We start from the raw sequence: 20,856 nt of genomic DNA on the forward strand, positions 1-20,856 counted from the left end.
CTAGGTAGTTTAATACATCATCCACAGCATAATTATTGTGGCCGCTTCGCGTGATGTATTGTTGTCTCTACCTTCTTGCCTTTGTGCTGTTGTCTGTGCCCAATAATGTTTGTACCATGTTTTGTGCTGCTACCATGTTGTGCTGCTTCCATGTTGTGTTGCTAACATTGTTGTGGTGTGGATAGCAATGCTGTGTTGTCATGTGTTACTGCCATGCTATGTTGTTGTCTTAGGTCCCTCTTTATGTAGTGTTGTTGTGTCTTTCTTATCGTGATGTGTGTTTTGTCCTATATTTATATCTTTCATCGCCCGTCCCTTTGGGAGACCTTTTGCCTTTTGGTAGGCCGTCGTTGTAAATACGAATTTGTTCTTAACTGACTTGCCTAGTTAAATAAAGTTTAAATAAAAATGTAATAAAAAATAAATTAACTTGACCATGCTTAAAGAGATATTCAATGTCTGATTTGTTATGGTTATCCATGTACTAATCGCTGCCCTTCTTTATGAAGCTTATGAGGAAACGCTCCCCTGGTCTTTGTAATTGAATCTGTGCTTGAAATTCAATACTTGACTGAGGGACCTTATACATGTTGTATGTATGGGGGACAGAGTAATGGGTGTCAAACCCTATTATTTCTTACAGAGTGAGTCCATGTAACTTATTATGTGATTTGTTAAGACTCCCTCTCTTTTCTTGCCCTCCTGGTTTTGACCCTTGCCTGTCCTGACTCCGAGCCCGCCTCGGAGTCAGCTTTGTGGGCTGATGGAGGGAGTCCAAACGTTGGCTGAGTGCCATGAACATGCTGCTGGAGCAATTCCACGGTTCATCTGGGGGGCAGCCTGCCACGGTGGTAACCCCACTGCCCCTCAGAAACTCGGAGGTTAGTAGCGCTGCCCCACCAGCCACTCCACTTTCCCGGGAGCCCCGGTTACCTCCTCCGGAACGCTTCAATGGAGAGCCGAGCACCTCTTAGCATTTTTAGCTCAGTGTGCCCTCATTTACGAGTTTCAGCCCTCCTCCATCCCCTCAGATTACTCCAAAATAGCCTATCTCATCACCCTGATGTCTGGAAGGGCTCTCACCTGGGTTACCACTGTATGGGAAGAACAGCCGTCCATATGCGTGAGCCTGGAGGGGTTCGTGGGAGAGGTGAGGAAAGTTTTTGATGCCTAGTTCTCCGGGAGGAAAGCTGCCCGGAAGCTAATCCAGCTCCGGCTATGTGGTGGATTTCCGTACGTTGGCAGCGGAGAGAGCGTGGAACCCGGAAGCACTGTTCAACATGTTCCTGCACCGCGTCTCGGAGGATGTTAAGGATGAGCTTGCTCACGGATTTTGACTCCCTCATCGCTCTGACCATCTGCATAAATGGGCGATTGCGGGAACAACGGATGGAGAGGAAATTCAATTTCTCTTGCACGTCCAGGGATTCCACCTCGCCTCCGAGTCATCCCGGAAGTCCACAATGGTCCAGTGGCCGAGAGCACCCAAGATTCCCCCGACCTTCCTCAAGAGTCACCGAGGAGGGCAGAGGCACTGTTTTCCGAGCCCATGCAACTAGGCAGGGCTGGGCTGTCCCTGGCGGAACGGCAACACCGGATCAGCACAAGGAGCTGCATGTATTGCGGGACTTTTGGTGATTTCGTGTCCTCGTGCCCGGTAAAAGACCAGGCTCACCAGTAGGAGCGAGTACTCTAGTGGGACATATGGGGATCTTTTCTGCTTCCCTCACTCGCACCCCATTTCATTTCATGTCATTCTGCTGTGGGGTAACAAGGCCAAATTTCTCCGGGTCCTCATTGAGGATGAGAGCTTTTTGGATGCCACACTGGCTTCCGAGCTGAACATCCCTACTCAGACCTTCTCCATTCCCGTGGATGTTAGAGCTTTGGGCGGGCGCTCTATATGTCAGGTCACCCATAACACCACTCCCATCAACCTACGTGTGTAGGGTTAGGGTTAGCCATCATGGGCTGGGTTAGCCATCATGGGCTGGAGTCCGTTCTGCCACACGCACTGTCTGAAGTTGGCGCAACCTGCACCGGGACAGCAAGTCCCGGGCCACTTCCCTTCCGCCTTCTGGAGAACCAGTTATTTGTTAAGGCGGAAAAGTGTGAGTTCCATCGGTCCACCATTCCCTTTCTGGGCTACATTATCTCTGCTGGGAGCATCAAGATGGATCCCGAGAATGTGAAAGCGGTGGTAGATTGGCCCCAGCCTACGTCCAGGGTGCAGCTGCAACTCTTCCTGGGGTCCGCCAACTTTTATTGCCGCTATATCCAGGGTTACAGCACTCTGGCCTCCCCTGTGTCTGCCCTCACCTCTACCAAGGTTCCGTGCTCCACAGCCGCTGACTGGGTGTTCCGGGACCATAAACACCGCTTCACCACGGCTCCGATCAGTCAGTTTGTGGTGGAGGTGGATGCTTTGGATGTCGGAGCTGTTCGGGTCCCAACATTCTGCCCTGGACTTTAAGCTGCATCCCTGCGACATCCCTGCACCTTCGCAGTCTATCACAGTGCCATCCGTTTTGTCACCAAAGCCTCATCTACTAGCCACCACTGCAACCTGTATGCTCTCGTTGGCTGGCCCTCACTTCATATTCATCACCAAACCACCTTATCTCAGCTGGGCTGGCGCTCTCACTGGTCATCATAGCAACACTCAGCCGTAGCACGCGCTCTAGCAGGTATATTTCACTGATCATCCCCAAAGCCAATACTTACTTTCCTACCAGTTCTCTGCTGCCAATGACTGGAAAGAATTGCAAAAATCACTGAAGCTGGAGACTTATTGTCACGTCGTCGTTGGAAGTAGACCAAAGTGCAGCGTGATGAGCGTACATTTTCTTTTATTGTGGAATGACGCCAACAAAACAAGAAACAAAATGAACAACCGTGAAGCTTACAGGGCTAAGTGCCAAAAACAAAGTTAACTACCCACACTGAAAGGAGGGAAAAAGGGCTACCTAAGTATGATTCCAAATCAGAGACAACGATAGACAGCTGGCCCTGATTGAGAACCATACCCGGCCAAAACATAGATATAAAGAAACATAGAAAACAAAAAATAAAATGCCCACCCCACATCACACCCTGACCTAACCAAATAGAGAACTAAAATGGCTCTCTAAGGTCAGGGCGTGACAGTACCCCCCCCCCCCCCCCCCCCCCCCCCAAAGGTGCGGACTCCGGCCGCAAAACCTGAACCTACAGGGGAGGGTCCGGGTGGGCATCTATCCACGGTGACGGCTCTGGTGCGGGACGCAGACCCCGCTCCACCTCTGGCTCACCCCGCTTTGGTGGCGCCTCTGGTGTGGGGACCCTTTCCCCCGACACCGGACTGGGGACCATCGCTGCGGGCCCCGGACTGGGCACCCTTACTGCGGGCCCCGGACTGGGCACTCTCGTTGCGGGCCCCGGACTGGTCACCCTCGCTGCGGGCCCCGGACTGGGGACCCTCGCTGCGGGCCCCGGACTGGGCACCCTCGTTGCGGGCCCCGGACTGGGCACCCTCACTGCGGGCCCCGGACTGGGCACCCTCGCTGCGGGCCCCGGACTGGGCACCCTCGTTGCGGGCCCCGGACTGGGCACCCTCGTTGCGGGCCCTAGACTGGGCACCCTCACTGCGGGCCCCGGACTGGGCACCCTCGATGCGGGCCCCGGACTGGACTCCCTCGTTGCGGGCCCCGGACTGAAGGACGTCGCTGGAGGCTCCGGACTGTAGACCGTCTCTGGAGGCTCCGGACTGGAGGCCGTCGCTGGAGGCTCCGGACTGGAGGCCATCGTTGGAGGCTTCGTGCCATGACTTCTCATTGGTGGCTTCGTGCCATGGATCATCACTGGAGGCTTCTTGCCATAGATCATCACTGGAGGCTTCTTGCCATGGATCATCACTGGAGGCTTCGTGCCATGGATCATCACTGGAGGCATCTTGCCATGGATCATCACTGGAGGCTTCTTGCCATGGAACATCACTGGAGGCTTCTTGCCATGGATCATCACTGGAGGCTTCATGCCATCGATCATCACTGGAGGCTTCGTGCCATGGATCATCACTGGAGGCTTCATGCCATGGATCATCACTGGAGGCATCTTGCCATGGATCATCACTGGAGGCTTCTTGCCATGGACCATCACTGGAGGCTTCGTGCCATGGATCATCACTGGAGGCTTCTTGCCATGGATCACCACTGGAGGCTTCTTGCCATGGATCATCACTGGAGGCTTTGTGCCATGGATCATCACTGGAGGCTTCTTGCCATGGATCATTACTGGAGGCTTCTTGCCATGGATCATCACTGGAGGCTTGGTGCATGGGGCGGGCATCGGATACACTGGGCGGTGAAGACGCACTGGCGGTCTCGAGCACAGAGCTGGCACAACCCGTTCTGGCTGGATGCCCACTTCCACCCGGCAAATGCGGGACACTGGCACAGAGCACGGCGGCCTGTGAATGCTCACTTGAGACACCGTGCGCCTCACCCCATAACACGGTGCCTGACCAGTCACATGCTCTCCACGGTAAGCATGGGGAGTTGGCTCAGGTCTAAACCCCCAAAAAAAACGTTTTTTGGAGCTGCCTCTCGGGCTTCCGTGACCGGGTCTTGTCCCCTGCATCAGCTGTCAGAGCAGCTTACCAATCACTGTACACAGCCAATCTGCAAATAGCCCATCCAACTACCTCATCCCCATACTGTTATTTATCTTCTTCCTCTTTTGCACCCCAGTATCTCTACTTGCACATGATCATCTGCATATCTATCACTCCAGTGTTAATGCTAAATTAACATCCATCCAGTACCGTTGCCCCACCTCTGGTTTTCTGACCCCGGCCTGCCTTGACCTGTCTATTGCCTGCCCCTGTTTGGAACATTAAACTATTGTTTATTCGACGTGGTCTGCATCTGGGTCTTCCCTTCATATCTGATAGTTATCACATCTTTATTAATCTTTAAAAAATGTTTGAATTTTTTTTCTCCCACTTTGACAGAGTATTTTGAGTAGATTGTTGACAAAAAATGTCAATTAAATCTATTTTAATTCCACTTTGTAACACAATACAATGTGAAGAAATCCAAGGGGTATGAATACTTTTGCAAGGCACTATAAAAACAATTTATAACAGAAGAACTGCCCTGACATTGCTAATCTGTATAATTTCTTTGCCGATTAAAAAAATTCTGCATCTGGACGACAGCCTTACTTGACTTAGTTTGTTGTTTATGGTATGTTTTGCTTAAGTAGGTATGCAGCATTGTCAGAGCCAGAACTGCTCATAGAGCAGGAGATGGTTTCTGTAGCTTCAGGCAGCTTGATGCACAAGTACACCTCCTGAACCGGACGCTATAGTTTATTTCATGGCCTTATCATCGATCCATCTCCTTAATGCTGAGAGCCAAGCAGAGCGGCATCAGTCTTTGCTGACTCAAATGGGGATCAAACCCCCAACCTTCCAATATCAGGGCTGACACTAACCACAAGGCAACGTAGTTTGTCTGAGTTGTTCTGCTGAAAGAGTTGATATTCTAGAGGTAATGAGAGAGAATCCCCGGGCTGACCTATTATCTCACTGAGATAATACATCCTTTTCCTACAGTGTCCTTTTCTCTCTTGATTGCTACATTAGCCTAATGCAACCGCATTGCACATGTCAGTACAATTAGCCCTCACTTAGTCATTAAGGTTGGCCAGTCTTATTTGTAATGGGCATGGTAACCATATTCTACAAAGAGGATTTTGTACAGTCTATTCAAATCAAATCAAATTTTATTGGTTGTGTACACAGATTTGCAGATGTTATCGCAGGTGCAGTGAAATGCTTGTGTTTCTAGCTTCAACAGTGCAGTAATACCTAACAATAGATAACAATAACAATATTATACACATAATGCAGAAAAACTAAGAAATATCAGAATGAGCAATGTCAGAGACCGGAATATGTTTTGTATGGAAACATTATTAAAGTGGCCAGTGTTCAATGACTAGAACACAATATTGACATATAAAGTGGGGAAAGCAGTATGTAAACATGGTCAGGGTCCTGTGTGTAGCTGGTGTAGAGAGTCAGGCGCAGGACAGCAGAAATTAGTAATCACCGTATTTTTACTCAAAATATCAAAATACAAAGTAACATCACGAGCACACCATGACAGACCGAAAATACAATAAACAATCACTCACAAATACAACATGGGGAACAGAGGGTTAAATAATAAACAAGTAATTAGTTGAGTGAAGCCAGGTGTGAAAAAGACAAAGACAGAACAAATGGAAAATGGATCGGCGGTGGCTAGAAAGCTGGTGACGTCAACTGCCAAACGCCTCCCGAACAAAGAGAGGGACCGACTTCGGCAAAAGTCGTGACAAACATTTTTTAAAGTGACCAGTGTTCAATGACTCTATGTACATCGGGCAGCAGTCTCTAAGGTGTTGAGTAGAGTAGCGGGTGGTAACCGGTTGAGAACAGTGACTAAGGTTAGTGGTGAATGTTTAACAGTCTGATGGCCTGGAGGTAGAATTTGTTCCTCAATTTCTTGGTCCCGGGCTTTGATGCACCTGTACTGTCTCCACATTCTAGATGGTAGTGGGGTGAACAGGCCGTGGCTCGGGTGGCTGAGGACCTTGATGATCTTATTGGCCTTCCTGTGACACAGGTGCAGTAGATGTCCTGGAGGGCAGGCAATGTGCCCTCAGTGATGCGTTGGGATGACCGCATAACCCTCTGGAGATCCCTGCGATTTCTGATGTTACAGTTGCAGTACCAGGATGCACGACAGGATGCTCTCAATGGTGCATCTGTAGAAGTTTGTGAGGGTCTTAGGTTCCAAGCCAAATTTCTTCAGCCTCCTGAGGTTGAAGAGGGGCAGGTTGTGAGTGATGTGCACACCGAGGAACTTGAAGCTTTTGACTCTCTCCACTGTGGCCCTGTCGATGTGGATGGGGGCATGCTTTCTCTACTGTCTCCTGTAGTCCACAATCAGCTCCTTTGTTTTGTTGACGTTGAAGTAGAGGTTATCTTTTTGTCACCACTCCGCCGGGGGCTCTCACCTCCTCCCTGTAGGCTGTCTCACTGTTATTGTTATTCAGGCCTAGCACTGATGTGTCGTCAGCAAACTTGATGATTGAATTGGAAACGTGAGTGGCCACAAAGTCATGGGTGAACAGGGAGCACGCACTTCTGTGGAGCCCCCGTATTGAGGATCAGCGTGGCGGATATGTTGTTTCCTACCCTTCACCACTTGGGGCAAGCCCGTCAGGAAGTCCAGGACCCAGTTGCACAGGGAGGGGTTCAGAACCAGGGACCTGAGCTTAGTGGAGAGCTTGGAAGGCACTAGCTGTAGTCGATGAACAAAATTCTTACATACAGTTGAAGTCAGAAGTTTACATACACTTAGGTTGGAGTCATTAAAACTAATTTTCAACCACTCCACAAATTTCTTGTTAACAAACTATAGTTTTGGCAAATCGGAAAGGACATCTACTCTGTGCATGACACAAGTAAATATTCCAACAAAACTATAGTTTTGTTTACAGTATCACAATTCCAGTGGGTCAGAAGTTTACATACACTAAGTTCACTGTACTTTTAAACAGCTTGGAAAATTCAAGAAAATTATGTCATGGCTTTAGAAGCTTCTGATAGTTAAAGGCACATGACAGCCCACTTGGAGTTTGCCAACAGGCACCTAAAGACTCTCAGACCATGAGAAACAATATTCACTGGTTTGATGAAACCAAGATTGAACTATTTGTCCTGAATGCCAAGCGTCACGTCTGGAGGAAACCTGGCACCATCCCTTCGACGAAGAATGGTGGTGGCAGCATCATGCAGTGGGGATGTGCTTCAGCGGCAGGGACTAGGAGAATCATCAGGATTGAGGGAAAGATGAATGGAGCAAAGCACAGATTCCTTGATGAAAACCTGCTCCAGAGCTCTCAGGACCTAAGACTGGGGTGAATGTTCATCTCCCAACAGGACAATGATCCTAAGCACACAGTCAAGACAATGCAGGAGTGGCTTTGGGACAAGTCTCTGAATGTTCTTGAGTGACCAGCCAGAGCCCGGACTTGAACACAATCGAAACATCTCTGGAGAGACCTGAAAATAGCTGTGCAGCGATGCTCCCCATCCAACATGACAGAGCCTGAGAGGATCTGTGAGGCAAGCTTGTAGCGTCATACCCAAGAAGACTCGAGGCTGTAATTTCTGCCAAAGGTTCTTCAACAAAGTACTGAGTCTGAATACTTATTGTTAGGTGAAAAAATAATATCATTTTCAAAATGTTTGTAAACATTAAGAGCTCAGTATTTGAATTATTTATTTTATTCAGTCTTTTTGCTAATCTTTATCAATGGTTCCACAATTTGGGAGGTAACTGTATGTGTTGTGTGGGGGATATAGCCAGAGCACTTACTGTTATAAATGTTTAATGTACACACTTATCGTTAATGCATCTTATCTTAACTAATTCAGTCACAATGCCATTAGGGTTGTCAATAGATTATATTAGCAGAGGTTATGATATAGAGGTCATAAATCAAAAGGATGAGTTGCAAACAAGTCCACAGCCCTAAAGGCCTATACAGAGTATTCAATGGTTTCAAATGTAAAATGTGTCTAGGCCTAGAGGTAGAACTATTACATTTGATCTAAGGTACTCTAAAAGTATGGAATTGCTTCATCACCTGAGCTGGATCTGCCTCATTGTTTACACTAGCTTCTACAGTATATCCACACAGTCAGATTCCACAGACACTAATTGAGATTCACAGCTATAAAGTAAAATTGGCTACAAAAATGATCTTAATTGAAATCTTCTTAATTTAAGGTTAGGGTTAGGCATAAGGTTAGCAGTGCAGTTAAGGTTAGATTTAAAATAAAATTTTATGAAAAGAAATGGTAAATATGGGTGGGGTTTATGACTTAGAAGCTAGTCTAGGAGTTAGACATGAATCTGTCTCTCCTGTAGTTATCCTTCCTTGTCGTCTGTACTGGTGTAGGATCTTAATGTGATCACTCTTTTGTTGCTGGGATTTTTTTCTGCACTGCAGGAAAATCAAATCAAATGTTATTTGTCCAATGTCCCGAATAAAACAGGTGTAGTAGACCTTACCATGAAATGTTTTCCTACAAACCCTTAATTAAACAACAATGCGGTTCAAGAAATAGAGTTAAGAAAATATTTACTAAATACACTAAAGTAAAAATTAAATAAAGTGCATATGAGCTTCATGATTTACACAAATTCACTGAAAACACGCAATAACAACGGTTATATTAGCAGGCTATTGCACTTTTCATTAAGCATAATTTTGGACAAATAATAGATTCATGCAACATTATAGACTAAACTTTCAAATCCTGTTAGGCCTACTGTAGGTTTATTTTTCTGCGACAATAGGCTTATTGGTCAAATTAAAATCCTACACCTGTAAATCAACCATATCCTGAACAACTAGGATGGCCCATGAATTTAGTTGTAATCAGGCATCAGACAAAACAAATATATAAGGGCGAGATATTGGAGATCACGAGACATGTACTAAATCATTCAAGAGAGGTCACAAATTGTTTAGTTTAAACATGGAGCTGTAACATAATTGCGGACAGTATCCTATTTAGCCTATTTATAAAGGAGAAACGTATCCCGACAAAAAGCAGATATTGCCATGGCGGACACGTGGGTTTATGTGTTGGGGAAAAAAGGGGACAATTTATTTGAGAACACTACAATCCTATTTTACAACAAAAAAAGTCTCCTTTCTCCGCTGCACATGTCAAGACTTCAAAAATCACTAGTCTGTCGCACATATGGGCCAACTTTCTCACCTATTGTAGCTTTGAAAGAAGGCTAACTACTGATATTATCATCAACATTTTTTTAATATTTTAATCGATCGTAGCTTGCCTGGAATCCCGGAAATCTTCCTGAATAGCGTTGGATGCGAAATTAGGAAGCCTAGCGGGAAGCATCTGCAGCAGAATCTGCTTATGTCAGGTGTTCTTCTGTCCACTGCTGTAGTCAAGGCACGGAGCGGTGAGATAGAGGTGGATTGCATCGAAGTCACTCTCTGCCATTGTCATACATTTAAAAAAAAATGTTAGCCTCGAAGCATTGGTTATGGATAAATTTGATTATACTGTGTCTCGGTCAAGCCAGTCTAGCTGCACCTAAAAAGGTTTTTCGATGCCCTTCGGGATGCTCGTGCTCCAGGGAGACCATTATCTGTGTCGGGACCTCAAGTGTACCACGGACTATGCCGAATGACATCAACTCACTGTGAGTATTGTCCTCAATTTATTCATCGTCACACATAGTTGAAAGGAAAATACAGTTGGCCTATCACATGGAATGTTGAAAAACGTGCAAGCATGAATTGTGTAATGACATGAAGTTTGTAATGACTTCAGTGTTACAAATGTAGCCTAACCCACTTTTTTGTGTCAATGATTTCCTCGTTACAGACTATTTAGACAACTGAAGCATATTAATAGGTTAATGCTGGTTTCATATTGTCAACATTATGTCGATCTTCCACCAGGAGCATAGTAAATGGATCCCTCGCAGAAATTACAGAGGCCATGTTCTCCCTCATGCCATCTCTGCAGTTGCTGTACGTAGCCACATAATTTACATTTTCAGCAAGTACCTAAGAATATTTTGTTTTTATAGTAACCTGTACATGGATGCAGCAATGCAGGCCTACACCACTAACTGTAAATGCAATTCTGATGAGGCTGTGGTCCTGGCTCAGTTGGTAGAGCATGACGCTTGCTAAATCAGGGCTGTGGTTTGAATTCCTGGTGCTACCCAAACGTACAATGTGTGCATGATGTATGCATGAATAAGTCGCTTTCTGTTAAATGGCATAAATTATTACTATATCAGACAGAGACACATGCAGGGAGTCGTGTCAGACTGAACTGCCTTATTTATGAACAGTATTTCAATGACTTCGATAGTCTGTTTGGTCATTGTGTCTTGCAGATCGAAGGTCCGTCACTCACTAAATGGTCCGTCACTCACTAAATGATATTACTAGATATTCACTAGATATTATGATGTAGCCATGAAAATGATTACTACAGTAATCATTTCAATTCTTCACTTGAAATCACACACACACACTTGCGCGAGTACGAATGCAAGCCCTAACACGCACACAACTCACTGCATCCATGCTGCTAATCATTTTTTTTTTTCATCTTTAATAAGTGTAACATTTGCCTTCTAAATGTTAAAAGTGGAATATGCTATGGAATTTTGGCTAGTATGAACCAAAACGTATCATGTTTTTCTTATTTTCTCAGGCTTCTCAATTCAAATTCATTGACCACCATCAAAGATGATGCATTCTATGGCCTTCCTCATCTTGAATATTTGTGAGTATTTGGTTCAAACTAATTTGGCTTCCTCTCCTCAGTCAACTGTTTTTGCAGAGACTGTATGATTAACAAACATCTGAATTAATCTTCAATGTCTAAACACATTTTAAGGTTGTCCTATGGAGCACTAGTGTAATGTGATACCTGTCATTCGCCATAATTTTTTCTTAATTTGTGTCATATAAAACCAAAAGTTATTAGCTTTAGTAAAATAAGTAACTTGATGTTTTTAAAAGTGAATAACAAGCTCAAAAGACAGCTAGAGTAACATCATTACTCCCTTAATTTATTACATTTGTGATTAACAGATTCATAGAAGGCAACAAGATTGAGACCATCGCCAAAAATGCCCTCAGAGGTCTCCGAGACGTGACTCATTTGTAAGTCTGCTGATACCATTTCTACCATCTCTATTCTACCCAGGGCTGTAACTGCATATGAAGGCACCAAGGTCCCGGACCTCTGTAATTGTTTAGAATTTAAAAAATATACAGTACCAGTCAAAAGTTTGGACACACCTACTCATTCAAGGGTTTTTCTTTATTTCTACTATTTTCTACATTGTATAATAATAGTGAAGACATCAAAACAATGAAATAACACATATGGAATCATGTAGTAACCAAAAAAGTGTTAATTAAACAAATAAAAATATATTGTATATTTTAGATTATTCAGGGTAGCCACCCTTTGCCTTGATGACAGCTTTGCACACTCTTGGCATTCTCTCAACCAAATTCACCTGGAATTAATTTCAAACAATCTTGAAGGAGTTCCCACATATGCTGAGTACTTGTTGGCCGCTGTTCCTTCACTCTGTGGTCCAACTCATCCCAAATCATCTCAATTGGGTTGAGGTCGGGTGATTGTGAAGGCCATATCATCTGATGCAGCACTCCATCATTCTCCTTCTTGGTCAAATAGCCCTTACACAGCCTGGAGGTGTGTTGGGTCATTGTCCTGTTGAAAAACAAATGATAGTCCCACTAAGCGCAAACCATGGCGTATCGCTGCAGAACGCTGTGGTAGCCATGCTGGTTAAGTGTGCCTTGAATACTAAATAAATCAGTGACAGTGTCACCAGCAAAGCACCCCCATCACAACTCCTCCTCCATGCTTCACGGTGGGAACCACACATGGGGAGATCATCCATTCACCTGCTCTGCGTCTCACAAAGACTAGTGGTGGAAAAATAACCAAATTGTCATACTTCATTAAAAGTATCGATACCTTAATGGAAAATTACTCAAGTAAAAGTGAAAGTTACTCAAGTAAAAGTGAAATACTACTTGAGTAAAAGTCTAAAAGTATTTGGTGCTAAATATAATTGAAAATGTAAATGTAATTGATAAAATATACTTATGTATGAAAAGTGTAAATCATTTCAAATTTCTTATATTAAGCAAAGCAGACGGCACCCTGTCTGGGTACATTACAACACTCAGACATAATCTACAAATTATGCATTTGTGTTTAGTGAGCCTGTCAGATCAGAGGCAGTAGGGATAACCACGTATTATCTTGATAAGTGCGTGAAAGTCCTCAACTGGCAGCTTCATGAAATAGTACCCACAAAACACCAGTCTCAACGTCAACAGTGAAGAGGCGACTCCGGGATGCTGGCCTTCTAGGCAGAGTTCCTCTGTCCAGTGTCTGTGTTCTTTTGCCCATCTTAATCTTTTATTTTTATTGGCCAGTCTGAGATATGGCCTTTTCTTTGCAACTCTGCCTAGAAGGCCAGCATGACTGACGAGTTTCAGAAGAAAGGTCTTTGTTTCTAGCCATTTTCTGGCCTGTAATCGAACCCACAAATGATGATGCTCCTGATACTCAACTAGTCTAAAGAAGGACAGTTTTATTACTTCTTTAATCAGCACAACAGTTTTCAGCTGTGCTAATATGATTGAAAAAAGGTTTTCTGATGATCAATTAGCATTTTAAAATGATAACCTTGGATTAGCTAACACAACGTGCCATTGGAACACAGGAGTGATGGTTGCTGATAATGGGCCTCTGTACGCCTATGTAGATATTCCATAAATAAAATCAGCCGTTTCCAGCTACAATAGTCATTTACAACATTAACAATGTATACACCGCCTTTCTGATCAATTTTATGTTATTTTAATGGACAAAAATGTGCTTTTCTTTCAAAAACAAGGACATTTCTAAGTGACCCCAAACTTTGGAACGGTAGTGTATATATAGAGAGAGATTTTTTAGGACCTCAGTCAAGGTCTCAACTTACTGCTGAGAGTTAGAATAGTAGAATACACAAGGTGCAATTTTGAAACTTAGTTGTGAATTGGCAGTTTTTCTTTTGTTATATGTCACTCACAGACAGTCACTCAATTAGCCCAAGTCAGTTAAAACAGTTTTGATTGGTAAATTAGTCTAGTTAGTCTATCCAGCTATATAAAATTGCAGTAATCATGGCCGAATTCCCGACCCGGCCCAGGGGCCCTGACTTCCAGGGGGCCCCCGTTGATTTTGTTAGTCACTCCCACTCAGATATCATATTAGCATGGCATAAGTCATGACAAAATGTGTAGAATTGCTTTAAAACTGCAAAAAATTATCCCCATCCAAAGACAAAACATTTAGAATTGTAGGAAATTATCTGTAAAACTGCAACCCCCCCAAAATGATTTGTTTACTTTTTGTTCATAAAATACTTTTTCTGCTTACAAATTCCTTTGTACGCATTCAATTATAGTTTTGAATCCTGGTGCTGAGTTAATGTGAGTTAATGTGTTGCGACTTATTCTATAGCTAATAGGCTATGGCTGAATCTCAAACCAAACACTTGGCCACTAAGTCCTTTATTGAGTGGTGTTGTGTTCGATAGTGATCATTCGTGTTTTGGCCAAAATGAGCATTGGGACAATGCGCACTCCATGTCCCAATTGCCACTTAGCAATATTTAAAAATTCTAAATCCATTTGCGAGAATCGCCTCCTGCGATCTGTCTTGTACCATGACTCACTTGCTATGAAACATGGGTACTGAGAACCTGGGGAAGACACAGACGCATACTCGGATAGACAGCTAGAAAGTTGCACAAAAAAAAGAATCGGCGTTGGATGCCCACTCAATAAAGAGGCTTCCAAAGGGCGCAGTGGAGCCATCAATGACTCAAGACTAGCATTTTTAGATTGACTCAATTGACTTGTAAGTGCTCGAAGTACTCAAGTGTTTGGTTTGAGATTCAGCCTATATGTTTATAGATCGACTTTTTGCTGACCCCCCAACCCCCCCGTCCAAACCTCACTAAACTCAGACAGACCCTGTCTCTGCCATCTCTTCCATCTTTATTGTCTCTCGATCTCTATTATATTCCATCTTTATAATCTCTACCATCTCTATTTTCTATCATGTCTATCATCTGTACTATTTCTACCATCTCTTCCATTTTTCAATAATTTCTATCGGCGCTATCATTTCACTCCCCTGATCATCTCTCTGTACCACCTCTGTCATTTCTATCAGATCTACCAATCTCTTATATCTACCATTTCTATTGTCTCTACCATTTCTATCATTTCTATTCTCTACTATCTTTATCATCTCAATCCTCCACCCAAGAATCTCTCTCCATGATGACACATTATTTTTCTCACCGTCTCCTGCCGCACTGTCTCTCGCAGGTCGCTGGCTAACAACAACATGAGGGCTTTGCCAAGGGATCTCTTCCACGATCTTGACTCCCTGCTAGAGCTGTGAGTAAGAAACACAGCTAGCAATCACTTATAGGACCACAGGTTTCTATGAGGCAGCACTGACACTGCACCAAACATCTCTAATTGACAGTTGGCAACCCGCTCTTAGTAGGCTTTTAATGAGATTAACAGGAAATGGTTGTTATACTCAGCTACTTCAGTCAGAATGCTGCTTGTGCTTAAAGAGTTAATGGTCAATTTGTGTATATACCTCAATGTTTTGTTTTTAGTAGGTTCAATAATTAAGTGCTTTGTACCGTACACTGGCCAGACAGTGATTTAGAAATGGTGCACAAAATTGTTACTAGGGACAAGCTTAGTCCCACATGCATACAGGGCGCCATTTTTGTCACAGAACAGAGCACAGATCTGTGAAAAACATTGTAGAGCTCCACATTTATAATATGCAGTGCAATATAATTTGAAAACGTTATTTAATGTTGTGCATAACTGCCAATTGCTCATGCAAAATTTTGCCCATAATGTGTTGTTGTTTTGGCATTTGAAAAGGTGTATGGGATGTTACGCCTGGTCCAGAGACAACCTTGAGCCCCTTTCCCCTAGGTCCATCTGAAGAGAGATTGGATAGGTGAAATCAACATGATGTTTCATCAAATCTGAAAACCCACAAGGGGCTAAGGAAAGGGACTAGGGGTTGTTTTGAAAAAAGTGTTAGAGTTAGGTTTAATCCCAAACAATCCCAAACTATCCCTTTAATTGGTGTCCAGGAAACTAGCCCCTAGAGTCCAGACATTATTTTCTTGCAGTGTGAGGATACTGGATGGTATACATGTTCCCCATTATTTTAACTCTGAATGCCCTAAGCTTTGCCTTTTACTAAGTAATCACATTCTATCTTTTGGTGGATTTGTTTATGTTACTGCATCCATCCTCTGTCACATGTTAGGGATTTGAGAGGCAACATATTTCAGTGTGACTGCGAGAACAAGTGGCTGATGATGTGGCTGAAAAACACCAACGCTACCGTATCGGATGTCAACTGCGCAGGTCCCATAGAAATGAAGGGCAAACGCCTGAACGACCTTCCCATCCCGCCAGACGAGTGTATCTCCACGGGTAATTTAACCAGTCAAACATAAATGTCACACCCAACAAATGTATATTATTTCTCCTTTTAAGAATTATAATTTTGGTGTGTGTGTTGAGGGGGAATCAAATATACAGTTATGCATTTTATTTATAGGCACACTTGCCATCTGTGTGATACTGTAATAATACTACACATATACTGTAGTAGCTCTACATACTATGAACCATGTTTGATTTACATATTGTGATACACAAAGGTTTCATGACACACAGTCCTTTCACACCATATGTGTTGTCTGTTCAGCAGTTGATCAGATTTCTTGTAACAACACAAATACCTTTTTAACTCTTACATGGTAAAATACATTTTACTTTCTGTAATAATGTATTGGACATCATCAGTACTTTGCTGTTGAATAATTAACAAAAAATTACCAATATGGACAATGGAGGCTTTAATTCTTCAAATTCAAGTTATATTTAATTACTAATTTGTTGTAGCTTAATTAGAGAGTTGCCAGATTATTGTGGCCTTGTGTGGATATCAGGGTCTCCTCTGTACACATTTTTGTGTTGTGTTCATCATGTTGTGTTCCTTTTCTGCCCCACAGACTTTGTCCATCATCAGTCCATTCCAACCCAGGCTTTGTCGGCTGACATTTTCTCCCATAAGGAGGACATTTATGTGGCGATGGCTGACCCCAATTACAACAGCTGTGTGGTCATGGAATGGGACCACATTGAAATGAATTTCAGGCCTTTCGATAACATCACAGGTTTGTTTTCTTTTCGTGTTTGTTTAAAAAATAAAATACAAGTTTATTGATTGTAGGCCTATCCTTGTTGTTTAGTTAAATATACTAGAAATCTCACCGTCCATTTTTTTTGTTTTTCAGTTGTACCATACACTGAGTTTACAAAACATTTCCATGCTCTTTCCATGACATAGACTGACCAGGTGAATCCAGGTGAAATCTATGATCCCTTATTGATATCACCTGTTAAATCCACGTCAATTAGTGTAGATGAAGGGGAGGAGACAAGTTAAAGAAGATTGTTAAGCCTTGACACAATTGAGACATGGATTGTGTATGTGTACCATTGTATGTGTACCACTGTAAATGGGCAAGACAAAATATTTAAGTGCCTTTGAAAGGGGTATTGTAGTAGGTGCAAGGCACTCCGGTTTGAGTGTACCAAGAACTGCAACGCTGCTGGATTTTTCACACTCAACAGTTTCCCGTGTGTATCAAGAATGGTTGGGAGGCATTGGAGTCAACATGCGCCAGCTTCCCTGTGGAATGCTTTCGACACCTTGTAGTCCATGCCCCTACAAATTGAATTTAGGCCCCAACGAATTACGGAAAAGGAGGGTACAACTCAATTTTTTTCATTTGTAAAAACGTTTTAAATTTTATTTAACCAGACAAGTCAGTTAAGAACAAATTCTTATTTACAATGACGGCCTACCCCGGGCAAACCTGGACGACACCCTATGGGACTCCCCAATCACGGCCGGATGTGATGCAGTCTGGATTTGAACCAGAGACTGTAGTGATACCTCTTGCACAGAGATGCAGTGCCTTAGACCGCTGCGCAACTCTGGAGCAGATATTAGGAAGGTGTTCCTAATGTTTTTTACACTCAGTTTACATTTGTTGTTCCACACACAATTCAATAGAAATCACAAATTTGACTGGCCAGGACCTTAAAACAACTTATCTAGTGTGAATGTATATTGAGAAACATTCTTTTCAAGTTGAAGTTTTTATTACACTCATATAGCAGTCAATATAAACTGAAATACAATCAGCATACAAAATATTAAGATAAGAGTAACAAAATAAAAAGTGTAAGTAAATACATTTGATAAAAAATGTCCTGCATCTTAAAGCGGCTCCTTAATCAATGAGCAGAAATATAGGGTGGTTGACCTCTTGTACTGTTCAGTTCTAGACTTTGGTATAGTCAGTTGGTTTTGGCTGCGGGTGTTCCTGCCTGTCACTGTTTCGTCAGGGGGTAGCCAGTCTTTGAATTTAGATTTTAGGAGGCTGACAGCAAAATCCTTGCAGAGTTGTGTCGTTATTTCATCGCAAGTGCCTCAGTATAACGGGAGTATCAATCCTAGGATGGTGTAGCATGCTCTTTTCTGAATAATTTCCAGGTCATCAGACTGGGCCTGGGTCAGTGAGCTATTCCATCACATGAGTAGTGGTAGAGCTTATAGGACTTGATAATTTGACTATATTTTATTTCATTTTGTTCTCATTCATAATTTCACTATTACTAATTATTTAAATATTACTCCAGGAAAGTCTGTTGTTGGATGCAAGTCTGTTCTGATTGACAACCACGTCTTGGTAATCGTGACTCAGCTCTTTGGCGGATCCCACATCTACAAGTTTGATGATCAGCAAAACAAGTTCACCAAGTTCCAAACCATTGAGGTCTTCAACATCTCCAAACCCAATGACATTGAGGTGTTCCAAATAGCCGGCGAGTGGTACTTCATCATTGTGGACAGCTCCAAGGCAGGCCTATCTACTCTGTACAAGTGGAACGACCAAACGGACCGGAACGAGACCGGTTTCTACTCCTACCAGTTCCTCCACGAGTGGTTCCGAGATACGGACGCCGAGTTCGTTGAGCTAGACGGGAAGTCCCACCTCATCTTGGCCAGTCGCTCTCAGGCGCCTGTCATTTACCTCTGGAACAAGAGCAGCCAGAAGTTCCAGCTGCACAACGAAATCCCAAATGTTGACGACGTGGTGGCGGTCAAAGCCTTCCGGGTGGACGAGGAGCTCTACCTGGCCATGACGTGCTACATCGGTGACTCCAAAGTCCTCAAGTGGACAAGCAAGCAGTTCACTGAGGTGCAGGCCCTGCCTTCTCGTGGCGCTATGGTCCTCCAGCCGTTTTCATTCAAGGACAGGCACTACTTGGCCCTGGGAAGTGATTACTCCTTCACACAGATCTACTTGTGGGATGAGGAGATCAAAATGTTCTCTAAGTTCAAGGATATCTATGTGCAGTCTCCACGTTCTTTCAATGTGGTGTCCACTGACCGGCGTAATTTTTTATTTTCCTCCAGCTTCAAAGGGAAAACTATGGTCTTTGAGCATGTTATTGTCGACATAAGCCTGTGAAACTAGAAAGCTTTTATTTGTGCCTAACACCATCAAATGATTGTTTCTGACACATTTATACCCCTGGCCATGAGTAGTAAATTATTTATTTATTTCATGAAAGATGAATATAGTGTTTTAAATTAGTCTTTTTCATTTGCAATGAACTATGGTTTAGACAGTCTCTGCAAAACTATGAATTTCTCTTTGTTTACGTTTGTTAACATTTTGTTATTGAATGTAATGATAGATTGGTAAAATGATTTCCCTGTTAAGTGTGAAACCAAAATAATCATATTAAAGCAATGACAATATGTGAAATGTAACCCGCATGCTGAACAATTGGCTGCCAATACCTGCAATGGTCTTGTACAGTGACTTATCAGGGATATGATTATAGCAACTGCACAGTATTTACAGCTAGCTGTTAAACATTAACAACTATTATACCTTTACTGAACATAATGAAAACGGAACTGAAATTGATGATGGCCAGCTATATGGTGGAACAGTGCCTGGCTAATAGCAAAACAGAATGTCAATAATGTAGTATTAATTCCTATGCAAGATAATGATACATATCTTTCTGTATATTTAATGCTGTACTTTATTATTATGCTTTATTATATGCTGTACTACATTAGTACAGTTAGCTAGAATTTCATTTATATAATACACATATATTCCTTGTCTTTAGTGTCATGACCTTGCTGCCTTTACCTTCAACATGTTAACTATGCCCTACTACAGTATGTTACCTCTGTACAATGTTGATGTTCTGAACAAATGGTGTTTTCAGCCACATCTATCTATGTACTGTATATAAGTTAGACATAAAGAACATTAATTGAATGTAGATTCCATTTGGCTTTAAGAATATCCTCGTGAAATAATTGTTCTTCATTTATTGTTTAACATTTGTGGATTTAAAATGCAATAGAATTAAAGCATCTGACAGGAAATATACTGCACTGTTGTTTTTGTTCCCATTATTCTGTACAGCATACCTAGCACTTACAAATGCTGAGAATTTGTCTGTGTGGCAATGATAAAGTGCCTAAGATGGCAAAGTTAAGATGTGTAGCCTTCTCAGCACTGAGCCTTTGTGACAGATTTATCTCTGGCTTGCAAGAATAGAGGACATCAGTGCATCGTTAGGCTACATGTATTAGCTAGTGTTATGAGAATAAGAGAAATTGTAATGTGTGGAGAAATTTCCAAACCACTTCCATTCCTTGATTAGTTGTCAATCAATGTTGTAATAGGAAGGCAAGTAGGCCTATGCTGTTATATTTCTTTCTTTGTGAAACAACAACACATTGTCAATATTCTTTGAATAAATTAACAAGGGTAGATATAGCCTATAATACACATTGTCAATATTCTTTGAATAAATTAACAAGGGTAGATATAGCCTATAAGCCTACGCATTTACCTCAAGATGAGTGTGATAAGTGCACCACCCTATGTTTAAGACCGACATTGCAGGGCATTGAGGCAAAAGGAAAACACAATATTTCGTATACAAATGCATTAAAATGTACTTTCCATGTCGGCATATTTGCATAACAAAGAA

General features: G+C 42.8%; 1 protein-coding gene across 1 annotated transcript; it reads left to right on the forward strand.

Moving 5' to 3' along the window:
• The first annotated feature begins 9,722 nt into the window (after nucleotides 1-9,722).
• Nucleotides 9,723-20,251, forward strand: LOC110534277 (leucine-rich repeat LGI family member 2). Its single transcript, XM_021619041.2, has 8 exons — nucleotides 9,723-10,280; nucleotides 10,543-10,614; nucleotides 11,312-11,383; nucleotides 11,695-11,766; nucleotides 15,034-15,105; nucleotides 16,013-16,182; nucleotides 16,767-16,931; nucleotides 18,466-20,251. The coding sequence occupies exons 1-8, from the start codon at nucleotides 10,099-10,101 to the stop codon at nucleotides 19,299-19,301; spliced, it is 1,641 nt and encodes a 546-aa protein (XP_021474716.1). The 5' UTR covers nucleotides 9,723-10,098; the 3' UTR covers nucleotides 19,302-20,251.
• The last annotated feature ends 605 nt before the right edge of the window (nucleotides 20,252-20,856 follow it).

The sequence above is a fragment of the Oncorhynchus mykiss genome, chromosome 10 (assembly GCF_013265735.2).
Source record: "Oncorhynchus mykiss isolate Arlee chromosome 10, USDA_OmykA_1.1, whole genome shotgun sequence".
Classification (NCBI taxonomy): Eukaryota; Metazoa; Chordata; class Actinopteri; order Salmoniformes; family Salmonidae; genus Oncorhynchus; species Oncorhynchus mykiss.